The sequence below is a fragment of the Halichoeres trimaculatus genome, unplaced genomic scaffold (genome assembly GCF_033239565.1).
Source record: "Halichoeres trimaculatus isolate MK-OKI-2021-1 unplaced genomic scaffold, fHalTri1.1 fHalTri1_scaffold_24, whole genome shotgun sequence".
Lineage (NCBI taxonomy): Eukaryota > Metazoa > Chordata > Actinopteri > Labriformes > Labridae > Halichoeres > Halichoeres trimaculatus.
The window spans coordinates 3,708,978-3,734,282 of NW_027437202.1; the positions used below are offsets into that span (position 1 = coordinate 3,708,978).

The 25,305-nt window shown below is 42.3% G+C and overlaps 1 protein-coding gene across 1 annotated transcript in view; it reads left to right on the plus strand.

Annotated features, from left to right (window-relative positions):
* The window catches only part of dmd (dystrophin), a 137,171-nt gene that overhangs the window by 56,389 nt on the left and 55,477 nt on the right, over window positions 1–25,305 (plus strand). Inside the window, exons 25-47 of the mRNA XM_074664873.1 lie at window positions 2,244–2,344; window positions 2,418–2,529; window positions 2,620–2,733; window positions 2,816–2,971; window positions 3,055–3,225; window positions 5,534–5,716; window positions 7,799–7,933; window positions 8,269–8,418; window positions 12,468–12,629; window positions 15,423–15,533; window positions 15,951–16,124; window positions 16,214–16,369; window positions 16,456–16,626; window positions 16,702–16,881; window positions 16,977–17,099; window positions 17,174–17,344; window positions 17,587–17,709; window positions 17,790–17,924; window positions 18,006–18,158; window positions 20,829–20,999; window positions 22,592–22,714; window positions 24,493–24,665; window positions 24,765–24,900. Coding sequence (XP_074520974.1) covers window positions 2,244–2,344; window positions 2,418–2,529; window positions 2,620–2,733; window positions 2,816–2,971; window positions 3,055–3,225; window positions 5,534–5,716; window positions 7,799–7,933; window positions 8,269–8,418; window positions 12,468–12,629; window positions 15,423–15,533; window positions 15,951–16,124; window positions 16,214–16,369; window positions 16,456–16,626; window positions 16,702–16,881; window positions 16,977–17,099; window positions 17,174–17,344; window positions 17,587–17,709; window positions 17,790–17,924; window positions 18,006–18,158; window positions 20,829–20,999; window positions 22,592–22,714; window positions 24,493–24,665; window positions 24,765–24,900 — 3,384 coding nt within the window. The remainder of the gene's footprint in view (window positions 1–2,243; window positions 2,345–2,417; window positions 2,530–2,619; window positions 2,734–2,815; window positions 2,972–3,054; window positions 3,226–5,533; window positions 5,717–7,798; window positions 7,934–8,268; window positions 8,419–12,467; window positions 12,630–15,422; window positions 15,534–15,950; window positions 16,125–16,213; window positions 16,370–16,455; window positions 16,627–16,701; window positions 16,882–16,976; window positions 17,100–17,173; window positions 17,345–17,586; window positions 17,710–17,789; window positions 17,925–18,005; window positions 18,159–20,828; window positions 21,000–22,591; window positions 22,715–24,492; window positions 24,666–24,764; window positions 24,901–25,305) is intronic.

Below are 25,305 nucleotides of genomic sequence, written 5' to 3' on the forward strand. Positions count from 1 at the left end.
AAGTGGATTGAAGATAATAATTGGGAATCCATTCTGCATACTGATCAGCTGTCATTAATCTCGGCGTCCACCTCCGGAGCGGCGTCACCTCTCACACTCTGCTACTTTCATCTCCCCAATAATGAGTCCTCTTATTTTGAATCTTGACCTCCCTGGTATTAAAAAACAGCTCTGATTGGTTGAGATCTCTGACAGCTTCAAGAGAGGCGATCATTAATTTCATCAGCAGCTGATACTGCCAGTTATTAAAGACGGGATTGCAGCGTTCAATCACGTAGCGTCGCTTTAAGAGTCGTTACATCTGATGATTAATTAGTGATTTCCTGATGGAGGTGTGGTGAAGGAGAAGACGAGGGTCACAAGGTGATGATGTGTCATGCAGCATCCAACAAACTCAACACTCAAGACCCAAACTTTGAACAAAGAGAGCCCCTGCTTTGGATTCAGTGCAGCAGCAGGAGGATTGTGGGTAATCCATGCTAACTGACGGATGTCCTGTCCGAGGGCCGTGCTTGAACTAAGCTAAACTTAAGCCTCTGAAGCTGCCTCAGTGTGGACACGGCGTCCTCTCCCTCCTGAAGACGGCTGTGTTTGTAATTCATCCTGTGCGGCAGAGTCAACGAGTGTGAAAAAAGGCGTTTGTTACAAAATGTTAACAGAGGTGGAGTTGTCACCTCTCGTGCTCGTCATCCACACTCAGCTCGCTTTGAGGTGGGGAAACGGCTTCAAGCGTCTGTGGGTTTCACATGATCTGAGGGAGTGAGGTCTGTTTATTTCTACAGAGTGATGGCTAAAGACTTTCTCGATAAAACCTTGATGAAAAAATGAAAATGAAAGAAGTGTTACATCAGCTCTCAGCTTATCTTCATATTCATGAAAATTCAAACACAATCAACACAAGTTCTTATCATTTTCAGAGGGAGCCTTTAACATCTGGCTTAATAATGGAATATCATCTCTTCAAGATCTCTTTAAAAGACCTCTGGGCTGTTTCACCTCAGCTCATCTGGATTCAAGACAATCAGGAGCCACAAAATCTACTTTATCTTCACAATAGAGACAATACAGTGTATAAAATTCTTTACCTAGTTAAATTCATTCATTAAAGTGAAAAGTATCTCAATGAGAAGTTTTTTTAATTATAAAATTGTATATGTGATGTCTAAGTTTTTTACTTTTAATAAATTTGCTAAAATTTCAGACAAAAAAAAAATAAAAAATGCAAAAAAAAAGATATTTTATAAATTTGCAAACATTTTGGAAAATTGAAAAAAAAAAATTAGCCAAAAAAAATTGTGAAAAAAAAAACCTGAAATTTTACAAAAACCAAAATTAAAGAAATTGAAAAATTTTTTTTTTTTACTTAATTTCAAAAGAGCTGCTTAAGGCTCTAGAGCCACAGGTTGAGGACCCCTGTTCTAGACCACACTTTCACATCTTGTCATAAATTTGATGTCCCTAAATCTCATTTTTATAGATAAATGCAATTGCAGAGCAATTTTTAAACTACAAAACAGACTTAAATCAGGTGATTGGTGAAATGTATGACCTTCTCGATCATCTTGATTCAGAATCCAGCAGATTTTTTCTCTTTTTTTTTAAATAACAAACTCCTTTTTACTCTATAACTATGTACAGTCTGTAAGAGGGATGTGCAGTTACCCTCATCTTCTTTCATATGAAGGGTAATTGTTCAACATGCTTTCAAAGCAGAGGGCCGAAGAGAACAAAAACAAAATACAGGAAAAAAAAAGACACCCACAAAAAATAGATTACAAAAATAAAGAATAAAAAAAAGATTATAAATGAAAAAAAACTTTAAAAATTTTTTTTAACTAATAACAAATAAAAAATTAAGAAAAAACATCCCAAGAATGATACGCATATAAGACATCAGTATACATATATACATATGCATGGGGATCACAAATGTGTGTGACATCATCACACACATTTTTTTTTTTTTTTTGGGGGGGGGGGGGGGGGGGGGGGGGGTGTAAATATTAGTTGGAAAGTGTTGTGGATTTTTGACCATAAATTTATCACAATTGGAATTATAACAATTTCCAGCATTCTGGATCCTCTCCTGTGAGATAAGATCGTATCGTATATATGTTTTTCTATGTAATTCTTTTTTTCTGTGTATTGCAAAACTTTCAGTACAGAGACCCTGTTTAAAAGAATCAACACAAATCTCAGAAAACACTAAAATAATCTCTTTCTGTCTTCCCTCCCTCCTCCAGGATCTCCAGGTGGCGCTGGCGGACCACCAGGGCGAGGTGGACTACCTGAACTCGACTGTGGAGCAGGTCTTCCAGAAAGCCCCGCCAGACATCTGCCAGAAGTAAGATGCAAAAATAATAGCAGGGAAAAGGATGCAAAATTACACCCTCCAACCGATTCATCTGTTTCTGCAGGTACCGCACTGAAATCGACGCCATCATGGCGCGCTGGAAACGTCTGGGCACCACCCTCGCAGATAACGCGCAGAGAATCCAGGAGCTGATGGCGAAGCTGATGCAGTTTGAGGTGCGACTAATCACAACGCTGTACTACACTTATGATGATGTATCAGCTTCATTCATCCCTGCTCTTCTCTTTCTTCTCTTTCTTCTCTAGAACGACGTGAAGACTCTGAAGAAGTGGATGGCAGACGTGGACGTGTTCCTAAACGAGGAGTGGCCGGCACTGGGAGACTCTGAAGCTCTGGAGAAGCAGCTGGAGCAGTGCACGGTGAGGAAACAACACATCAGTAACAAAAACTTCACACATCACACGACTTGTTTAAACTCTTCTTTGTGCTCTGATTGGTCAGGCTTTAGTGAATGACATCCACACCATCCAGCCCAGCGTCAACGGCATCAACGAAGTGGGTCTGTACCTGAAGAAGGAGGCTGAGCCACCGTTCGCCGTCTACATCCAGAAGGAGCTGGACGACCTGAACGCACAGTGGGAGAACGTCTGCAAACAGGTGCGTCCTCCTTTCCTCCTGTCACCTGAACATGTGGAGCATTCCCGTCTGTTTACATCTGCACCTCCTCCTCCTCCTCTCAGGCCTACGCTAAGAAATCAGCGCTGAAAGGCGGCCTGGACAAAACCATGGCTCTGAGGAAGGAGATGCAGGAGATGCAGGAGTGGATCAACCAGGCTGAGGAGGACTACCTGGAGAGGGACTTCACGTACAAGACGCCAGAGGAGCTGCGCAAGGCTGTGGAGGAGCTTAAGGTGTGTAACGATGACAGGAGACGATCTTAGAATTTCTTGAATTCTAAGATTTTTCTTAGAGATTTTTCTTTACAGTAAACAGATCAATAAGCAAATCAATATAATTGGTGTGAAAAATGAAAATTTAATCAAGTGTTTTTGTCTTGTTTTCAGTAGAGGATGTCTTTTAAGACTTAATATGAGCCACATTCACCTGATCAGTCCAGAAACATGTCTTGTTTTAAGTTATTAAAAGACAAAATGTGGTCTGAATTGGTTAAAACAAGTTAAAAAGAATCTGACAATGGAGCAAGAAATTTTCTAGTTTCAAGCAAATTTTTTGGTAAATTTTTCTTGTTGCATTGACAGATTTTTTTTACTTGTTACAGCAATTCAGACCTCATTTTTGTCTTAAAATATCTTGAAATAAGACATTTTTCTGGACTAATCACGTAGATGTGGCTCATATTATGTCTAAAAATTTTTTTTTTACTGAAAACAAGACAAAAACACTTCATAAGATTTCAGTTTTTTGCAGTGAGGGCTAGCTGCTATCAAGCCGGTTGTTCGTTGAGCATCAGTGATGACCTCTGCTTTTACCCAGATGTTGTTGTAATGCACCAGGCTATTTCTGAGACATTTACGCAGCAATTATGCAACATTTTACTGAAATAAGCAAAGTTTTGTTATCACTTTTTCACTTAACGGCTCCTCTTTACTACAAAAAACTGGAATCTTAGCAAGTGTTTTTGCCTTTTATAAGTTAAAAGTGTCTTGTTCTACTTGATATGAGCCTCATTCACCTGGTCGGTTCAGAAAAATGTCTTGTTTCAAGTTGTTCAGAGACAAAAATGAGGTCTGAATTACTTGTAACAAGTAAAAAACAATCTGCTAATGGAAAAAGAAAAATACGCTCAAAAATTTGCTTGAAACAAGAATAATGTCTTATAACGAGTGACCTCATTTCGGACCTCAATTCAGACCTCATTTTTGTCCTTAAATGACTTAAAAGAAAACATTTTTCTGGACTGGTCAGGTGAATGTGGCTCATATTAAGTACAAAAAAAGACATTTTTCTACTGAAAATAAGACAAAAACACTTGATAAGATTTCAGTTTTTTCTAGTGAGAATGAGGTACGTTCAAACATTTTGAAGCCGAGCCTCTGTTCATGTAATTTAGCTGAGTTTTATTCATTATCAGGAGCAAGGAGCATTTTTCCCCCTCGTCTTTTCCTCTTTTTGTACTGACCAATCAGAGCTCTCAGGAGGCTGTGTCATACCTGGCAACGGGGTCAACCACACCTCCTCACTAACATCAAAGTTTCTGCCTCCTCCTTGCTCAGAGCTGCTCTCAGAAGCTTCCTGAACCTCTCTCTAACTAAGACTCCTCAGTCTAGGAGCTCTCTGAGAAGCTTTGTGAGGAGTCAGGTGTTTTCTCCTCTCTGTGCAGCTGCTGCAGATGTTCTCCTCCTCTCTTCTCATCCTGGTTAATTCCCGGTCGATACCATCCCCCGTCTGCCTCCTCCTCCTCCTTTCTTCTTCTCTCACAGCTTTGTATCTCTTTTCTAAAAAACCACCTCTTCCCCTCTCATCCCCTCCGTTCCTCAATTTTGTATCACGCCGCATCGATTCCCTCATTCACCGCTGCGCTCTGTATTTTTTTTTCCCCTCTCCTCCCTCTTTCAGCTTTCATAACTTTAATGTGATGTATTTGTGATGTAAATTTATGGCACCGTTTTGCTTTTCATATCAACTCGAAAGCTTTGGCCGTCATCCTCCTCCTCCTCTCCTTACCGGAAAAAAAAAAAAAGAAAAAGAAAGTTTACTTGAGAGTGAAGTTGAAAATTAAAAATTGATTTCACTCTGCCTTGCTCCCGCTAATCCCCCTCCGACTCCTCCTCACTCCTTTCACCTCCTCTTCCTCTCCTCTTCTCCTTTCATTCCCAGCTTAAAGGAAACTCCATTGGTGAACCGGCTCACTCGTTTATTCTCCTAATCCCCTCCTCCCTCCTTCCTTCCCTCCTCCTTTCGTTTGGGAAAGTATTAGCTACACTCTTTCATTCATTGATTTCACCGGCTTACTTGTTCGCTCCGTCTCTCTGTCTCTTCACACTCGGTGGCTTTGTCAACAGAAGACACATTGATTCATTTGTTCGGCGTCCATCCCTCCATCCATTAAGCTTCCTCTCCTTCTTTCTGCCCTGTTTTGCTCTTTATCTCTCCTATTCGTCTCTTTAAATTCATTCTTTCAGCGGTATTAAAAAAAGCCTCTTAATGCTCCTCGCTCTTCTTCTTTATGTGACACATTTCTCTCTGATTCCCCACCAGAGGGCTCAGGAGGAGGTCCACTCCAAGGAGCTGAAGGTCAAACTCCTGACAGACAGCGTCAACAGCTTCATCGCCAAGGCCCCGCCGACCGCCCACGACGCTCTGCGCTCCGAGCTGGACGTGCTAACAGCGAACTACCAGCGTCTGTGCAGCCGCCTGGATGGAAAGTGTAAAACTCTGGAGGTAAAATCAGAAACTTTACCGTCTCCTTTTGAAGCTCTGTTCACTGGAATCTGCTCTCTGAGTTTATGTCTCATGAAACGGCGCTGAAACCCCCGTCTGTCGGTAATGATCAGAGCAATGAGGCAGCACCCAGAAACTTATAGCACAATGAAACGTCTTATTTACCTCAGACAAGCTGTGAAAATATTACCGCACATTAACCGTGATGATACACTCTAAAAACAGCACGGGAAAACAAGGTTAAAGACACCTGGAAATCATTTCCTGACAGCTCTTTCTAAGCCAAGGACTCGCACCGAGGGAGGTCACCTCGCTCCAAACATCCAAACTGAACAAATGGTTGAGTCACATCCCACAGGGGCTGGAGTTTATAAAAACAGTGATGCTCTCTCAGCGTAAAATCATGTCAAAGTGCCAGGAGATTAACATAATTAATAAAGCTGTGTGTGCTCTGCCATGTTTAAAATATGCACGGGCTTCATTTGTGCATCCGGAGATGCATAAATCCTTCCTGCTGCAGCGTGATAACTAACAAACTAACAAGGAGGGATCTTTCAGATTACGGCTCAGGAAACAGAACTTTGAAGCTCTGCACATGCTCAGATTACATCCAGGGACCTGAAAGGGATTATTTAACCCTCTCTAATTAATGTAATCTGCAGGATTCTGGATCTTTACCCACTTCCTTTATGAAATAATTACATTTTTGCATGTTAAACCTGAGGACATGAGGAGTGGGCTCAAAATGCTGCAAAGTGAGGTCGACTGCACTAAAATTTTCACGGAGAGGTCTGTGTGTGCTTCTCCAACAACTCCACACACGCACGCTCGCTGCAGCTTTTGTGCCCTCTGTAACATTTATCGACTGATGTCTGAGCTGGAATGTGGTCTGACATTCACACGCTGAAAGAGGCAGCCTTAACCAGAGAGTTATTTATGCTGTTTCTGGCTCTTGTTTGGGGGAAAAAAGTCACATTTGGTATTTCAACACATCTTTTTTTGACATCATGTGACACTATAAGCGACATGCTACAGCCCATCATCAGTTAGAGCAGGAGTCTGTAACCTTTACTTTCATAGGAGCTGTTTTGCTTTAGCTCACCTGGATTCAAGTTTTTACAGTGTGTAAAATTCTATACCCAGTTAAAATCTAGTGAATAATAATCTCAATGAAAAGTTTTTTTTTAATTTATAAAATTGTACATGTGATGCCTAAGTTTTTGTACCTTAAATGAATTTTCGTATACTTTAAGTAAATGGAGAAAAAAAAAAGATATTTAGTACAGTTGCAAAAAGTTTAAAGTTAGAAAAATTTTGGAAATTTGAAAAGTTTGGAAAAAAAAAATCAAATATTTGCAAATAGCTTAAAAAAATTGAAAAAAAAAAAGTTTGCAAAAAAATAAATTTAAAAATTTTTAAAAAGTTAATTTTTATGAAATTCAAAAAAATCTGAATTATTTTAAAAATTTGAACTTTAAAACATTTGCAAAAATAATTTAAAAATTTGCAAAAATTTTCACTTAATTTGCAAAAATAAAAAAAAATGTGCAAAAATAATTTATTTGCAAAAATTTCAATAAATTGAAATTTAAAAAATCTGCAAAAGTTGTTAAAAGTTGAAATTCAACAACTTTGCAAAAAACTAAATTTCAGAAATTTAAAAGTTATTTTTTATGAAATTCCAAAAAATCTTAAAAGAATGTTAAAATTTGAACTTTAATAAATTTGCAAAAATAAGAAAAAAATGTGCAAAAATTTTGAATATTAGATTTGTCTTTTTGTAGATGTAGTTATCTTCCCAGGGCTGTAAAACCTGAGGTTAGCCACAGGTGAATGGAAAGTTGGTGGGCTGTTGATGTTGTAGGAGGTGAAGTAGAGCGGTGGCAGGCTTTATTGACAGATGGGATGAAGATTTAGTTCAACAAAATGTTAACGCAGGATTTTATTTAGCTTCAGTGTCTTTAATCATCAAAACCATCTGTAAGAAAAATAAAACTCTTTATTTCAATAATATTTTCAAAGTTACAAAGAGCCACTGCAAAGGAGTTAGGGTGTGTATTCACTCATGCTGTGTCTCTGCAGGAGGTGTGGGCGTGCTGGTGTGAGCTGCTCTCCTACCTGGAGCAGGAGAACGCCTTCCTGGACCAGCTGGAGCAGAAACTGGACGAGACGGAGAACATGCAGGGAGGGGCGGAGGAGCTGCAGGAGGCGCTGGATGTGAGTACGAAGACGGAACAGCTGACCTTCCAGATCCCTTTCATTTAAGTTAGCATGTAGCAACAAAGCTGCCAAACACCTCGCACCATCTGTGTTGAGTTATCACTCCAGCGACGCCGGCCGCACCGACCTTTGTGGCTTCGTGAATGTGTGAAAAGCTGTTAAGCACCAACGTCAGACAAACAAGCACTAATTGACCTCTTTTAACCTTGACGTGTCAGCACTTAACACTCTAACGCGGCGTAATTTTCAATTTGCTTTCCTACTCCATCATGAGTCACGGCGTTGGGCTGTGTTTTATTTGATTTTTGAAGCTGCAGGTTTTGTCTTTACAGAGTCTGGACGCTCTCCTGCGACATCCTGAGGACAACAGGAACCAGATCCGAGAGCTTGCTCAGACGCTGATGGACGGCGGGGTTCTGGACGAGCTGATCCAGCAGAAACTGGACGCCTTCAACACGAGATGGGACGAGCTTTTCGCCAGAGTAGGTCACATGAGAAACACTCCTTACCCATCATGCTCTCTGCCTGTCTCTCTTTTGTTACCTCTTTATGATGCAAACTCAAGCATCATCATATTGATCCTTTACCTTCATGTACGACGCCACGCCACATGAATAAATGCAAATGCTGGAGCGCCTTTCTTTACATGAAAGGGAAATATGAGCCATGCATGTCCCTGATTGCTTTTCAGAAAGCCTCTGTTTGCCTCAAGAAGACATGATGATGATAGTTATTCCATGAAAACATCGACGCTTCCTGGAAATTTATTCATCACTGCTGCAGTTTTCAGCGTTTTCATATTTGTTTCTGACATTTAAGAAACAAGTCAATCAATACCAGAGCGAGTCCTTTGTCTCCCCTTTTCTCGATCCTCCCTTTTTCATTTCCTCCGTTTACTCCCTCTTCTTACATCTTCATCATCATCTCCCTTGTTTCCCCACCTGTGCTCTCTAATATCTCTTTTTCCCGCTCCTGGACATCATCAGCCGTCCTGAATGGCCCTGATGCAGCTCGGCCTCTCGTGGTGATCCTCAGTGACAGATTACAGTCCACACACACACACACACTTACAGTGACACACTCAGAGCCCGCTGGGTTGATCCTCCCTCACAAAGGAACCAGATTAATGTTCTCCTTGCAGCTTGATAAGCCTCCTTTTGTTTGTCTCCCCATCAGAGAGTGAGAGCCTGTTTTTGCACTGTTCCTCAGATGAAGTGTCATCGTGTGTGTTGTCTATGAAAGCATCACAGAAGCTGGCGTCCTTTTTATTCCTGTGTGTGAGGTGAGGCAGGGTATGAGCTCTGTTTGTTTGTGGTCTGTAAAAAAAGGCCGAGGAGCTCGGTGACGGCATGTGGCTGCTCCTGACGATCAGGAGACAGATGGAGCCACAGAGTGAGAAAATGTGCTCCTGGTTTCCTTTGGTGAAATCTGCTCTTGTCAACAGATCAGAGGTGTTTGAGGGCGAGATCTCAAGAATAGATCCATGTCTGGTTTAAAAGTGTTTATTACATCTTTTTTCCTCGTGGTCGTATTAACTGTGACAGTTCCTGCTGGACTAAAAATGTCTGCTCCTGCTGCGTGCACAGACTTCTTAAAGAGCAGGGGCCAAAAAAAAGGCACTTACAGTGTGTTTGCGCAACTAAGGTGGGAACCATGTTTGGCATGTTTTTAAGGACACTTAAGCAGGTGTCTGGCCTCCCAAGTGGGCACTTGCGCATTAGTTTTGGCTCCAAAAAGGGAACTATTGCTATTGTTTTGGCTTCAATGGGGCTCATGAGACAACATTTAAGCTCCAAGAGTGCCCTAATGTGCACAAGTTTTGCCACCCCAGTGGAATTAAAACTCCACTAGGAAGTTTTTAGCTCTGCTAGGAAGCTAAAACTCCCCTCTGAGCCAAATCTTGAGGGGGGTTTGGCTCCAAGAGGACCAAAAGCCAACATTTGGGGATCAAGGGGGCACTTCAGCCAAAGTTTGGCTCCAAAGGGGACACTAAGGACAACATTTTGGCACCGGTGGGGGCACTAAAGTCAACTTTTTTACTCCAAGGGGGCGCTATAGCTAATGTTTTGGTTCCAAGGGGGCACTAAAGTTTACGTTTTGGCACCAAGGGAGTGCTAAAGCAAATATTCTAGCTCCAAGGGGCCACTTGAGCCAGTGTTTGGGCTCCATGGTGGCATTATAGCCAACGTTTTGTCATCAAGGGGACACTAAAGCCAACATTCTGGCTCCAAAGCAGGGGAATTTTTTTACAGTTTGGCTCCAAAGGGGCACTAATGCACAACTTTTGAGTCTATAAGGGCCACAAAAGCCATTATTATGGTCCCAAGGGGGCACTTTAGCCAGCATTTTAGCTCCAAGGGTTACCTGAGCCAGTGTTTTGGCATCAAGGGAGCACTCAAGACAACATTTTGGCTCAGAGTTGGGGCACTTCAGTCTATGTTTTGGCGCAAAGAGGCCCTTAAGCTAGTGTTTTGGCTCCAAAGGGGCACTAAGGACAACTTTTTGGCACCAGGTGGGGGCACTAAAGTCAACTTTTTTACTCCAAGGGGGCACTTTAACCAAACTTATGGCTCCAAGGGGGGTCTTTAGCCAACATTTTGGCTGCTTTTTAAAAACTTTAGCCAACATTTTGGCTGCTTTTTAAAAACTTTAGCCATCATTTTAGCTCTAAGGGGGATAATCACCACAAGTTTGGCCCCAAAGGGGGACTACAGCTAATGTTTTGGCCCATGTGTGGGCACGCTAGCGACTGTTTTGATTCTAAGGTGCCACTTTTTGTGTGTGTCCCATTGGGCGCTTTTAGACACGTTTTTCAACAATTTGGCCACAAGAATGGGGACCCTCCCCCCCCTGCTGGATGCCACTGGTCTGCTGTAGAAAAAAACGTCTCTATAAAAACTTTGTGACGGACTGTTTGTCAGACCTTAAGGAATTCTGTTTGTTTACAAAAACCTCCACAGGGTCTCTTTATTAAAGGTCAGAGTCATCACATTAACATAGCTGCTCTGTGTCTGCTCCTTCCTGAAACAGTGATGGTATTTAGAGGAGGGGGAGGAGAACTGAGAGGAGGTGAGGCCTCCGTTTTTAGTCACCACATGATTTTAAAAAGTTGCTTCTTATCTTGGTTCTGTTTCCAAACTGGAGGAAAGTGTGAGTCAGATAGAGCTGAAGGAGCACAGGGTCCCAGCAACTCCAGAGACTGTGGAATAAGTCTATAATCTCATTATATCAATGTCCCACTTTGACACTCATGTGGAGATAAACCTCCCCCCTGCGCAGCCACGCGTGCTGCGTGAGAAACACAAGTGTTGTTTCACATCTCCGTCTGATCAAAGAGGCGTGTTTGCCTTTTTAATTTCAGCTCCTTGTAACCGGCGCAAAACCAATAAGCGGGAGGCGCGCTGCGGAGACGCCTCCCGCGCTTCGCCGACGGCGCTTCCAACACGAGGCAGTTAAGCGAACAGCGATGGCCTATCTGTGGTGTTCACACTCGCTGCGTGTGTGAGGGAAATAAGTAATAAGGGGAAACTGGCTGTTTAATAAGAATATGTATTCATGAGGCGACAATTGCCAGAGAAATGGATTACATCGCCACAGGGAAGGTTGTTATCAATGTTTGTCTAAATATTTAATCCAGCTCCAGTTCTCATTTCATACTTTATCAACAGAGAGGAGAAAAAACGCCACGTTCACTCCTCACTTCAGGAGCTGTGTGTGTGGGAGTGTGTGTGTGTGTGTGTGTGTGTGTGTGTGACACAGGTGAGCCGGGCTCAGGGCTATACTTAGTCATTATCCGTCTGTGTGGGATTAACATGCTCACCTGTAACCACATATACGCGCTCACACACCAGCTCACGCAGGTGTGTGATGTAACTAATTGGTGTGTTTGCCGGTTAATCCTTTCGGGAGACGGAGCGCGAGGAGGGGAACACTTCAGGAGCGGCTTCATTGAGAAGCAGCAGGGACAGGGAGTGAGGTTTGATAGGGGAGACGCACGGCCTTGATGAGGTCGGACACTCTGAGACGACATGCGAGAGAAACCGCGGAGTCCCATCTTCAAGAGGGTAGGAAGTCCATCTTTGTTTTTAGGATTTACAACAGAAGAATCTGATGTGTGTCTTGAAAACACTTCTCAAACCTGTAGTTTCATCCTCTAAAAGCTGGAGTGACTATTTGCAGCAGCAGCACGCAGCAGGTGAAGGAAAAACAGGCACTCAACACCTGATTGTTACGAGGCTCTGCATGAGTCAGAGCCATTTTTGACTCATCTCTTGGCTTAATTCCTGCTTGAAGTGTAGTAGGCTACGAGCAGAGGGAGTGAGGCTGCAGGAATCAGGAGTAAACAAGATAAGAGGTGAAAATATGTGAATGAAACCCCCCGAGCTCCCCCTCAGGACGCTTTAAACAAGCATCTAATCCAACTCTTTCTCAGTTTCAAGCCCTCGTTTGTAGGACTCTGCTGAGCTGAGACTAGATTTGGAGATTCGTGTAAACATATCTGATGTCGTCCTGTTCTCTCCTGTTCCCCCAGGCGGCGCTCAGGCAGAAGGAGCTGGAGAAGAGCGTCCAGTGGGCGCAGGAGAACGACAAGACGCTGAGGCAGATTCAGGACTCGCTGGCCAACACTGACCGGCACCTCACGGCATACCTCGCCGACCACATCGACGCGCAGCAGATCCCGCAGGAGGCTCAGGTGAACACCAGCATTCCCTAACAAACGTTATGTTAATGACAAAACTTCCCATGGAGACCTTTCCAACTCTTTCACTGCAAAAAAATGAAATCTTATTGAGTGTTTTTGTCTCAATTGTCTTATTATACTTGATCTGATGCACATTCACCTGACCAGTCCAGAAAAATGTCTTATTTCAAGTTATTTAAAGACAAAAATAAGGAATAAACTGCTTGCAACAAGTAAGAAAATCTGCCCATGGAACAAGAGAAATTTACTTGAAACTAGAATAATGTCTCAATAAAAGTGACCTCATTTCAGACCTCAACGTGGACCTCATTTTTGTCTTTAAATAACTTAAAACAAGACATTTTTCTGGACTGATTGGTTGAATGTGCCTCATACCGAGCATAGTAAGACATGTTTTACCTAAGATAAGAAAAAAAACACTTAGTAAGATTTCAGTTTTTTGCAGTGACTTTTTTTGACTAATCTTTCATTCACAGGCAAAATGAGCTTTAAAAAAATCCAGAGATTTGCCTCAGTTGTGGCAAAGAAGCAGAAAATAAATCAGGTAAAGGTCAAAGCAGAAACTCCAAACCTGAGTCACCAGGTTCCTCCAGCTGCTTCACACTCAGCGCTCCGCTTGTATGAGAGGTCACGTGACGGCTAAAGCGATGTGAGAGCAAGGTTGAACAGCAGGATGTGTTTTGTACATCGTGTTTGAAGCAGCTCTGAGCGTCCGCTGCTGGATCCCTGGAAGGCCAGCAGTGGTCCGCTGTGATCTCACATAAACCTGAAGATAAGCGCAGATTTTCAGTGAAACTTCAGATCAAATCAAACTGAAAACAACCCGTCTCCACCTGCAGCACTCAGCCCAAACCTGGCAGCACTCAGCCGGTTGTTAAGATGAAGAATCTCCACGATTTCCAGATCAATCCCCCTGAGCTGAGCAGCTGATTCCACGTTTGTGCTGAGTCATGACGCGCTGTCAATCCCAGCTTTGTCAGATTGAGTTATTAACAGAGACAGCTGTGTTGACAGGTAGAGGGAGGAGAGTGGAAATGTGCTTCTGTGAGTGTGTGAGTGTGTGTGTGTGTCGCTGAACTCGAGAGACAGGGAGGGAGACAAATGCTGTTTCTCTCTGTGGTCCTAATTAAGCCTGGAGAAGCCTCGGACACACACACACTCTTACACACTTCTGTCTTTTCAGTCTGACGTTTAATTTCTCTAACTCATCTCCCTCTGTCCCTCTTTTCCTCCAACACACACACACAGACCCCACACACACTCTCACACACAGGATGATGAGCGAATGATTGGATTAGAGTGGTGTGGATGAGCATATGTGATTACAGGGCTCTTGGTGTTTAAAAGGAGAGTGTGTGTGTGTGTGTTTGTATTCAAGTGACACCTTCTCATCTCTATTTGGTGCCTCCTGCCCCCTTGTGGGGGGATGGAGGAGGTGCATGACTGACAAATCTAAACTTTTACTCCTTAAAACTCTTGTTTCCAGGCAGATTTCCCTCACTGTGCTGAGTCCTCATCAGTAAAACTTTTTTTTACTCAGTCAGTTTTTACTGCAACAGAAACCTGCTGCTTTGGATCAAGCTCTAAAAAATAAAGATGGGCTTCATACTCTAAAAATAATACTTTTACAAAAATGGATCAGGTGATGGTAGATATGTGTGTCTTGAATGCAAGAAGAAGAAAATATGAATAGACCAAGCATTAAACCTGGGTTGGACACATGACTGCAACAGAAAGAGTGACCGCTGTAAGGAAGGGGAAACAGGAAGTGTTTGAAAAAACATGGAGACCATTTATCACTTTTTTAAAAATGTAGATATATCAGATATTAAAGAGGATGAATGAGTTTCCTTTAATAAAACTTGGTGACACAGAAACCTTTTTTTGAGTTACCGAGCAGCCTGCTTGAGCTTTCCAGGAAGTGCATAGCAAACCCTCATACATACGCACAGATCAAAGGATGCATAGATATCAATAGGATACATAAAGAGTCTTAATAGAAGGAGGCTGAGGTAGAGGAGGAATTATTAAGACTGAGTGAGGATATGATTTAAATACGTCACCTTGTCGTTAGACACACGCTGTGATTGGTTTAGAGGGGTTAGATTGAACATCAGCTGATCACAGCTGGGGGTGTGACTTTCGTGTCCTGCATGGACTTATGCTAACTTCATTAATAATAATAATAATAATAAAAAAAAAACATAAAAAATTACATAGACCCCAGCAATGGCAGTAATGTATTACTGTAATATATATAACAAAATAGTACAAGATAAGAATAAAAACATATGGAGACACGGAGAAAATAATGACCGAAAAAAATAAAATAAAATAAAATAATGAAATAAAATAAAATAAAATAAAATAAAATTGAATTAAATTAAATTAAATTAAATTAAATTAAATTAAATTAAATTAAATTAAATTAAATTAAAAACAACAACAACAATAATAATAATAAAAATGTCAATAATCTAAATAAATTAAAACAAAAATATAACTGAACTGAAAAGGCAGCAGCGATGGCAACTGACACAGATACCTTTAAAGTGAACTCAGAGAACATTGTTTGAACTCATTCTGTTGTTTTCTATCATTTTCTTTAACATGTACTGAATACAGCACTGAGTCTGAGAAGTAGTTTGTTGAAAGTTTTGTGGCGTCTTTTTTTAATGTGGCACCTTTTTTGTATTGTGATATAGAAATATCTGTAAAACTCAGTAATTTCTTTCCATGTTTGGAGGATGTTTTATTCTTTCTCTGTGTTTTTGTGCGTAACAGAAAATCCAGTCTGAGCTGAGCGGCTTTGAAACAACGCTAGAGGACATGAGGGTGAAGAACCAGGACAAAGACCCGTCCAACAGGGTCATGGGACAGATAGACCTCACACAGGTGCGTCAGATTGGAGCAAACTCTGCAGGAATGTTCAGGAAAATCCTCCTGAGGTTTTAATTTTTTGCTTGGAGCTTGAATCTGAAGCGGTGTGTGATGTTAGGAGAGGCTCTGCAGACCGCTTCTGATTCTGCTGGAGGCTACGTGAGGCAGCGCTGAGCGGTCAGTCAGTGCGTCAGGGGGAGAAGTTTGCAGAATGTGCAGACTTCAATCCTCACTTTTGGTTTTAGACCAGCTCCACGATGAGGCGCTGGCAGCAGATTTAAACAGTTAATGAGCGTCTCTGCGTTGTGCCAGCTGTGTGTGAGAGTGTGAGAGTGATCTCCTGCCAACAAGTTGATCCGAGCAGGTGGATTCACAAAACACACACGTTGTCTCCTTGTGTTTATTTCTGACCTGTGATCTTTCTCCTCGCAGAAAATGTTAACAGACGTCTGGACCAAGTTCCGCCTCTTCCAGAAGCCCGCGAACTTCGACGCTCGGCTGGCCGAGTGCGAGCGCGTCCTGGCTGGGGTGAAAAGCCAAGTGGGGCTGCTGGAGATCGGCAGCGTGGAGCAGGATGTCGTGCAGTCACAGCTGGAGCAGTGCATGGTGGGTAACGGTGTTAGAGCTTGAGATGTGGTGCCAGATTGAGCGCTAACTTCCTGTTTCTGTGCATGTGTGTGTGTGTCGTCTAACAGAAGTTGTACAAGGTGCTGAGTGAGGTGAAAGGCGAGGTGGAGACGGTGATAAAAACCGGCAGACAGATCGTGCAGAGGCAGCAGACAGAGCAGCCCAAAGAGATGGATGACAGGGTGACGGCGCTGAAGCTCCTCTACAACCAGCTGGGCTCACAGGTCACACACACACACACACACATACACACACGCAGCCACATTTAGGATCACTGTGGCGAGGTTTAGACGGTTTACTGTGTTTGTAGGTCACTGAGAGCAAACTGGAGCTGGAGAAAAGCCTGAAGCTGTCCAGGAAGCTGCGTAAAGAGCTGAACGGGCTCACCGAGTGGCTCGCCGCCACAGACGCAGAGCTGACGAGGCGCTCCGCTGTGGACGGGATGCCCAGCGACCTTGAGGCAGAGGTGGCGTGGGCTCAGGTATGACATACATCCTCTCAGGGCTCAATCGATAAATCTTTCCTTCCCTTTTCTCACATCTTTGTTTCCTTGCAGTCCATCCACGCGGAGACGGAGAAGCGCCAGCCGCAGCTCCAGGCTGTCGTGGACCTCGCCGAGGCCCTCAAAGCGGTGCTGCGGGGCCACGGAGGCCTGGTAGATGACAAAGTCAGCCTGCTGCGCTGCAACTGGATCGCCGTCACATCCAGAGCGGAGGAGTGGCTCAACCTGCTGCTGGTCAGGAGACGTGAAGATTAAAAATAAACCCAGCTAAGAATAGCTGCTGAGTCGTGTTTGCAGAGTCATGGTTTGATCCTCTCTGTTTCTTCCAGGACTATCAGCGGCAGATGCAGAAGTTGGATGGAGAGATTAAGGAAGTGAACGGATGGATCGATGGAGCAGAGAGTAAGATGGACGAGATCGACGGCCAGGGACCAAATGACGCCGTGCTGAAGGTTTGTTTCACAACATTTTCTCTGCTTTAATCTCGACGTCTGCTTCCTGATTGATCCGAATGTGTGTGGTGCAGGTGCTGCGTGCAGAGCTGGAGCTCACCAAGGGGAAGGTGGAGGAGGTGAGGGCTCTGGCTCAGGAGCTCATGTCCACTCGAGGGGAGAACTGCCAGGCGCAGGTGGGACCCAAGGTGGAGCAGCTCAACCAGAGATTCGACGCCATCGCTCAGCGCATCGCTTCTGGGATGGTACGTAGGAAAGAAGAAGAAACATTCTCCTCTTTCTTCTTATCTCCTCCAGCTCTCTTCAAACACGCTTAATAAGTTCAAACTCTCACTTAACGAACTCTAAACTCCCTAATTTGACTTCAAAGTCGCGCTAAATCCACTCCAAACTTTCTCTCTAAGCGTCTCACTTCAGACTTCAAAGTCTGCAGCACATTCACTCCACGTCCTCTAATGATCCTCCTCTTTCTCCTCTCTCGCCGTAGATGGCGGCGTCCGCCAAAGAGCTGGAGCAGTACCACAGCGAAGCTCAGATCTGGCTGGATCTCCTGGAGGAGGAGGTGAAGCAGGGCGAGAACTTAAAGGAGGAGGACTTCCAGGAAGATAAGGTCTCACCTGCACACACTCAGCCTCACTCCTGTAGAGAGTGTGTGTGTGCACTTGTAAACAAAGTGTGTGTGTTGTGTAGGATTACGAAGAAGGTGCAGTGAAGGATTTGCTGGTGAAAGGTGAGAATCTGCAGAAGAGAGCGCCGGATCAGGACAAGAGGGAGCAGATCAGAGTGAAACACAACCAGCTCAACAGCAAATACAACACAGTGAAGGTAACACACACACACTGAGAACACACACACACACACACACACACATATCAGCGCAATAGCTGAGTGTGTGTGTGCTTGCAGGATCTGCGTGTGCTGAGGAACAGGAAAGCTTTAGCCATCGCTCCCCAGTGGTACCAGTACAGGAGGAAGTCACATGACCTGCTGGCCTGGCTGGACGACATCCAACGCAGCGTGGACCAACTGCCTGACCCGCCTGAGGGGGAGAGGGTCAAGGTGACAACACACACACACACACACACACACACACACACACACACATCTCTTTCCTTTAAAGTCTCTGTGTCCTCCTTTCATCTCACTCTCTTTCATTCTTCATTTCACCGGAAAATTCTTTCTTCTCTTCCGGACAAAAGCTTCTCATGTCAATTCTGCTCTTGATTCTCTCAGAGTAATTGTTCCTGGAAATCGTCTTGGTGCCTATTCAAAGAAAAGAGAAAAAAGCTGTAGAGTGTAGATGAAGTGTAAAGCTGCAGCTTCAGAGCAGAAAGAAGGAGGAGGAGGAGGGGGAACGCTACACTTCAAAACACGACTGACACACGGCGAAAACTGTTAGTGAGCATCACAGTCGGCTTGATCAGCTGAACACGAACACATACGAGGACTCTGACTGGATCTCAAGCTTTAAACATGAAATACTGACTCATGTGCACAAGCCCCAGCATTAAATATTCATCATGTACAAGCACATGTACATACTAATATGTTCTCCTATGGTAATACGGATGCAGAGTCCTACTATTTGTTGAATATATTACAAGAGAGGGTTAAAAATGCATTAAGTTGGGTCTTTGAAGGATCATTTTAATTAGGTGTAAGAATGAATCCAGAGGAAGGAAGGCTCCATTCATGTCGTACCACAGGATTTAAAGCTCCTATAAGGAATTTTTACCCAGTTATAGAAACATTCAGTGTGAAATGTTAAACGAATTAACATGTTATGAAAATTAACTCATTGGCTGCCAGGAACAGTTTTTAAAGATCTTTTTAAAAATCTTGTTTTCTCTGATGATGTTAAAAAACAAAACTACCTAAAAAGAGTGGACTCTCTCCTTTTACATCCCTCTTCCTGTTTTTGATCCAAAAAACTGATAAAACGTACTTTTCTTGATGGCTTCCACCTCTCGTCCAAAGAGCACACCGCTCTCGCCCACGGTTGTTTTTAATCATGATTTTGATTGGCAAGCCTCCAGACCCCGCCTCCTCCTGCTGAAAAACATAATTTACTTATATTTTAATTTTGACTAGTTGGAAAAAATGTGGTTTTACAAATCTTCTCTTCTTCGTGTATTCATTTGATTAGTCATGCACTATAATTTTTTAATGTCCTTGAAGATTAAGAAGATAAAAATGCGATTAATTAGATTAATTAATCACAAATCCTGTAATTAATGAGATTTTTTTTAAATTGACTGACAGGATTAGTGAAAATACATATCATACTTCTCATTTAGCCATCTGTAGTTTTTCCACTGTAGCCAACAGTAAAATATCCCAGACTTAGTAAGCAGTATTAAAGCGTGTAAAGACCAATTACACCAGGGGTGGCCAACCATTCATGGTCTTACAAACGCACTTCCTCTTATACATTAACAAATTTACATAATATGAAAATCAGTACATTTCCAATATTTAAAGAGAGATTTATTGTGTTTGTAAGTGCGTTTAAATTTGTACACAAAGCCATGTCAAAGACAAATTTCTGTTTTTACCGCAGAAGAGACAAAGTTCCATCTATCTACCTACAAGCACATAAGTGATTGAGTGGAGCGCATGTAGAGAAAAGAAACTGAAACTTAAGTATCAATCTCGTCACCCAAGTATTAATCAGTACTGATCACAATGTTTGCAACAATATATCAGTTTTATGAATGGATCGAAAGGCAAAGAGCCACATGCGGCTCGCAAGCCACAGGTTGGCCACCCCTGAATTAGACATTCAGTAAATTATACATATAATCATTTTTTTTTAAATAAAGTAAAATAAGAACAGGAGCTTTAAGTAAACTTCCATAAACACTCATTTATAAAAAAAGGGGTTAACCTAAAGACACATAAAGCCCTCTAAAGAGGAAATGTGAAATAAAACAAAGAAAGGACATAAAGATCAAGTATGATGGTCTTATTGGTGAAATGAAAATTATTGATCTTGCCTATCTTTTTAAAAAAAATCCCTCAAAGCAAAGGTAATTCTCTCCTGATCCAAAATAAGTATTTGGTATAAAAAGAAACATTTTCTGATGTAATGGCACCAAATATAATGAGTCAGATTAAAACTGGACGTCCATCTGAAGCTGTGGTGTCGTTTTTACGGCTGTGAGAGGGGTAGGCGTCACAAGCACAGCTGTGAAATCCTGATTCTTTGAGGTGAAGGTTTGTCATGGCCTCCTTCTCTTCTCCTGTCTCCACCCTGACTCTCCATGTGTGTGTCTTTCACTTTCAGATGATCACTATGACATTTCGCTAGGCGGGAAACGCCCCACCTGCCCGCTCATTCACCTCAGATTCGTCTCAGATTCACCTGTCATTGCTGCTACTGAGATTCCTCACTGTCTGTCTGTCTGTCTGTCTGTCTTTGCTTCATTTACTCACTGCACTTCTTCTTCTGTACTTCCTCCAAATGTAAATAAAGTCTGAAGGCTTTGTGCGCTTCCTACTTTGTGTTTCACATGCTCAATGATTCCAGGATACAAACATGATTTCTGTCTTTTTCTTGATGTGTTGTGTCATTGTTGGATAAAAAGATGTGTTTTATCATTCAAAGTGTGTAACTGTCACTAGAACATCCACATGCCTCTCTGTGCTTTACCCCCAAACCCCTCCCCTCTTCTGGGCTTAGCCAGTAGTAAGTGACTTCCTGCTTCCTGGTTGATTTTCATCCAATAGGAAATTGGCTCAGAGTTCGACAAGAAGAAGGAGGAGCTTAAGGAGGTGCAGGGCTTAGCCAATCAGCTGTCAGAGGCTGGAGCCGGCAGTCTAGTGGAGCCGCGGCAGCTCCATCTCAACAAGCGCTGGGTTGAGGTGGAGGGCAAGTTCATACCCTTCAAAAGACAAAGTGTGAGTTTCAGTAGGCACGACTTTTCACCTGAAACACTAAATACTAATACTTTAAACGCTAACTTTGGGATGCTAACGCTACAAAAATTCAATCAAAGAAGGAAATTCTTTTACTTTATGAGATTAAATTCGTAAATAAAATCATAAAAGTGGCATCAATTTAACAAAACTAACATGATTTTTAGATATAAGTTGAACTCAGATGAAGATTTTCCCCTCTGCTTGTTTGTTTTTCTTTGCCACATTCTCATAAACATGTCCTCCATCAACATGTGACGCACGCTCACATGTCTCAATCTCATTGGTTGCTCTGTCTGTGTCACCGCATGCCTCTACCCCCTCATGTCCACCAATCACACACCCCCTCCACCAGCTCTCAGCTCTCAAACTTGGACGAATACACATCTTGAAGAATAACCCTGCTCTCAGTTAACCTGGGAGCTGCCCAGGCCTCCGTACGCCGCTCCTCTCAGGCTGTTCTAGCACTTCAGCGCGTTGCTCAAGGGCTCTTAAGCAGTAATTGGCGCACTTGATTCCCCATGCTTTCTAAGCTGCTGTGCTGTAATCACAAAGATGGCACCAAAACTCCAACAACATGCTTTCACTTTCTGTCGCCTGCGTCTTCAGCGGCAGAGAAAACTCCCCGTTAGCACATGCCAGCACCAAAATAACGCCATTACTCATTCTCATCTCCTCGGAGCCAGAGCAGCAGTGCATCATGGAGGAATTACTGACTCTGCTGCCAAATAAAACATATAAATAATATCTGTGTGAAGCCAGAAACAGTGCAGATGTGTATTCGCTCCAAGAATGAGCAGAGCAGAGCAGACACTCATAAAGCCAGAGTCTATTTTAGAAATACTGTATCTGGACGAGTGACGACATTTGGAAAGTCCACCTACGCTCAGGCAGTTTTAAGACGCTGGAGAGGAATCTGTGTTTCCTGGCAGGAGCTTAAGATTAGTCAGTCTAGACAAAGACATCTAAACAGAGCTGGGCCTGAGACTCTAAACCTGGACTTCAGAAGCTCCTCAGGATCCGGCTGTGTTGATACTTTTCTGCCAAGCTGGAGGAGGTTTTGTTTCTCTTCATCCCTGAGCCGACATGTTAGCTTAAAGCAGCAGCAATCAATAACTTCCTGCTAAAAGCTGATGTATGCCATTTATTTCGGCTTCATTAAAAAGTGTCACCAAAGGATAAAGGCGGCTTTTTTAAAAGTTGAGCATCAAAGTCAGGAGATGTGAAGTATTCATCTCTTTTTTTAAAACTTGACTCAAAACTCAAGGATTCAATGAATTAAAGGTGAAGCATAAATATGGTTATGATCTGAGGGTTAATAATGTATTTCCAGAGGAGACTTCAAGATCTCAAGTTTAATCCAATCACAAATTTACGAAACTTTGGAATATTTTGGATCAGATTCATCCATATTTAAAATCTCAGATTGCTTCCCCTGAAACTAACCTTGATACCTGTTAGAGGCATTAACATGCATGATTTTGCACTCTTTCATTTATGAACTTATACTCCTGCCTTTTCCACTCTGCTCTGTGAGTTTTTGAGCATATATTTATATATGTGTGTGTGTGCAGGACTACCTCACAGAGCTGCAGGCGTTGCTGCGTTCGGTGTCAGAGACGGACTTCAAGCTGAACTCCCCTGAATACTGGCCCGCAGCGTTTTATAACCTGCCTCAGCAGGAGCACTGCCTGAAGGTCAGCACCGTGCAGGAGTTTCAGGAATGCTCATGAAATCATGCACGAGATAGGAGGTTGTTTTCTTTCTATTATTACACACAGATCGTTAGTTTTAATTTGCTTTTGTGTAATTTTATTTAAAAAAACGCACAACAAAACATGTAAAAACACATGGTAATATAGAGGGGCTATATCTATATATCTATATACATATCAACACATATACATAGTTTTTTTGTATTTTTTTTTTGTTTTGTTTTTTTTTTTACTTTTTTTAAATTGATTTTATTTTTATTTTATTGTTTTAATTTTGATCAAGTTTTTTTTTTTTTTTTTTTTTTTTTACTTTTTTAAAAATTATACAAAAACTGAATATATCTGTATACATCAACAGTGTTTCAATTTAAACTTAAAAAACAGCATCAACAGAGCCCTTTCCTCAAAAGTACTTTAAGAAAAAAAAACAGAAAGAAAGAAAAAAAAAGGTTGTCAAACATTAATTGAAGTAAATACAGAAATGAGATGGAGGATCCTTTTTAAGCAGTTCCTTGTGACAGCCTTCTTACAAGCAGAAATCATGATTTTAAAAAGGTGATTATCTTCTTTTATCTAGTGTTTTTGTCCTATTTTAAGTAAAAACTTTCTTATTACACTTGATATGAGCTGCATTCACCTGAGCAGTCCAGAAACTTTTCTCTTGTCCCATTGGCAGATTTTCTTAACTTGTTACAAACAGTTCAGACCTCATTTTTGTCTTTAAATAACTTGAAACAAGACGTTTTTCTGGACTTGTCAGGTGAATGTGGCTCATATTAAGTCTAAAAAGGCATTTTCTACTGAGAACAAGACAAAAACACTTGATAAGATTTCAGTTTTTTGCATTGTATGAATCAAGTCTTAAGGGATCTTGCTTCAGATACACGATTTGAGGGTCCTTTGGGATCTTCTCACCTAGGACATCTTCCAAAGGTTGAATAACACTTTCCTAGAATCAGCTCATATTGTCTCTATGATATTTATTTTTAATTTGGAATGAGACAAAAAGCGTAAAAAAAATTTCCACCTGTTGTGTTTAAGGATGAGTACCTTTCACATTTGAAAGGATACGGTACCCATGCCCGATACCTGGCAATCAGTATCAGTACTCAACAGTAACAATTTTTAGTACTTTTTTGCATTTATGTGGTAAAAAAATCAATTTGATTAATAATATATATTTATTTTTTTCAATTTAACACATTTATTTTTTGATATTTAACCTTGTAATGCTGTGTTCATGTTCATTATGGAAAATCGCCCACTCTTCCACTCCCTCACAGTCACAAGGATGCATTTAGGGACCTAAACATGGTTCATTTTGATTTTGCACCAATCAGTACCTGGAACTTTTGACAGAATTCGTAGTTTGAAGTTTTAACACTGCAAAAAACAGAAATCTTATCAAGTGTTTTTGTCTTATTTTAAGTAAGAATTGTCTTGTCACACTTGATATGAGCCACGTTCAACTGATCAGTCAAAAAAAATGTCGTTTTAAGTCATTTAAAGATAAAAATGAGGTCTGGATTGCTTGTGAGAAGTAAAAAAAATCTGCCAATGGAAGAAGAAAAGTTTGCTCTGTGAAGTTGAGACAGTCTTAGAAGGGCTGATTCTGTGAGCGGTAATCTGAATTTCAATCACCTCGTTACCTTCAGCTAAAAGAAGCTGCATTTTAACCCAGAGAGACAAATTAAAGTGAAAAGTAGATGAACCAAAACACAAAGTTTGCTTTTCTGTTTCTCTCCCTGCTGCTCACCCAGGAGGTGAAGGCCAGCATCGACCAGCTGAGAGCCCCAGTGGAGGGAGCGCTGGCCCGCAGAGAGGAGGTGGTGTCCGGAGCCCGGCCTCTGGAGGGTCAGAGGATCCAGGAGACGGCCTCGCTCCTCAGCACCAACTGGGACAAGCTGAACAAGCTGCACCAAGACCGGCTGAAGTAGATCTCTAAATATACTCAGGATGCACGGATGTTGAGTCATTCTGAGCACAGCTGAATGAAATCTGTGTGTGTGTGTGTGTGTGTGTTCACATCAAGGCGTTGGCAGGAGTGCAACACCAAGTGGCAGAAGTTTGTTTCGGATCAGAAGGAGCTGGAGGGGTGGCTGAACGACGCCGAGAGCTCTTTGAAGCTGGCCGAGAGTGAGCCGGCAGCACACAGACAGCACCTCAGGGTAACACGCACACACACACACATGCTCACATCTCCAAACAAGCTTCCCCACACACCAACCATCCAGTGTATCCCTGCTGCTGTTGACTCATTCTGAATCCCAGTGTCCAATGATGCTGCTGAAGTGCCCTTGAGCCAGAAGTTGCTTTCATGTTACATAAAAAGACACATTCCTCATCTTGAGACGATGATCTGACCTGAGAGGAAGTGACATGTTGTGGCCCGAGACATCGTATCAAGACATAATCTGGCATTCAGGACGTAAACTTGTGCCATGGTGATTAATTTATGCTCGGTTTGACGCCAAACTTCACGTTACGTAACGGCTCAACGACACTTAAGACAACAGCACCAGCCCTTTGTCCTGAACACACAGAAAACATGAGTTACACCAGGCTAAAGTCAG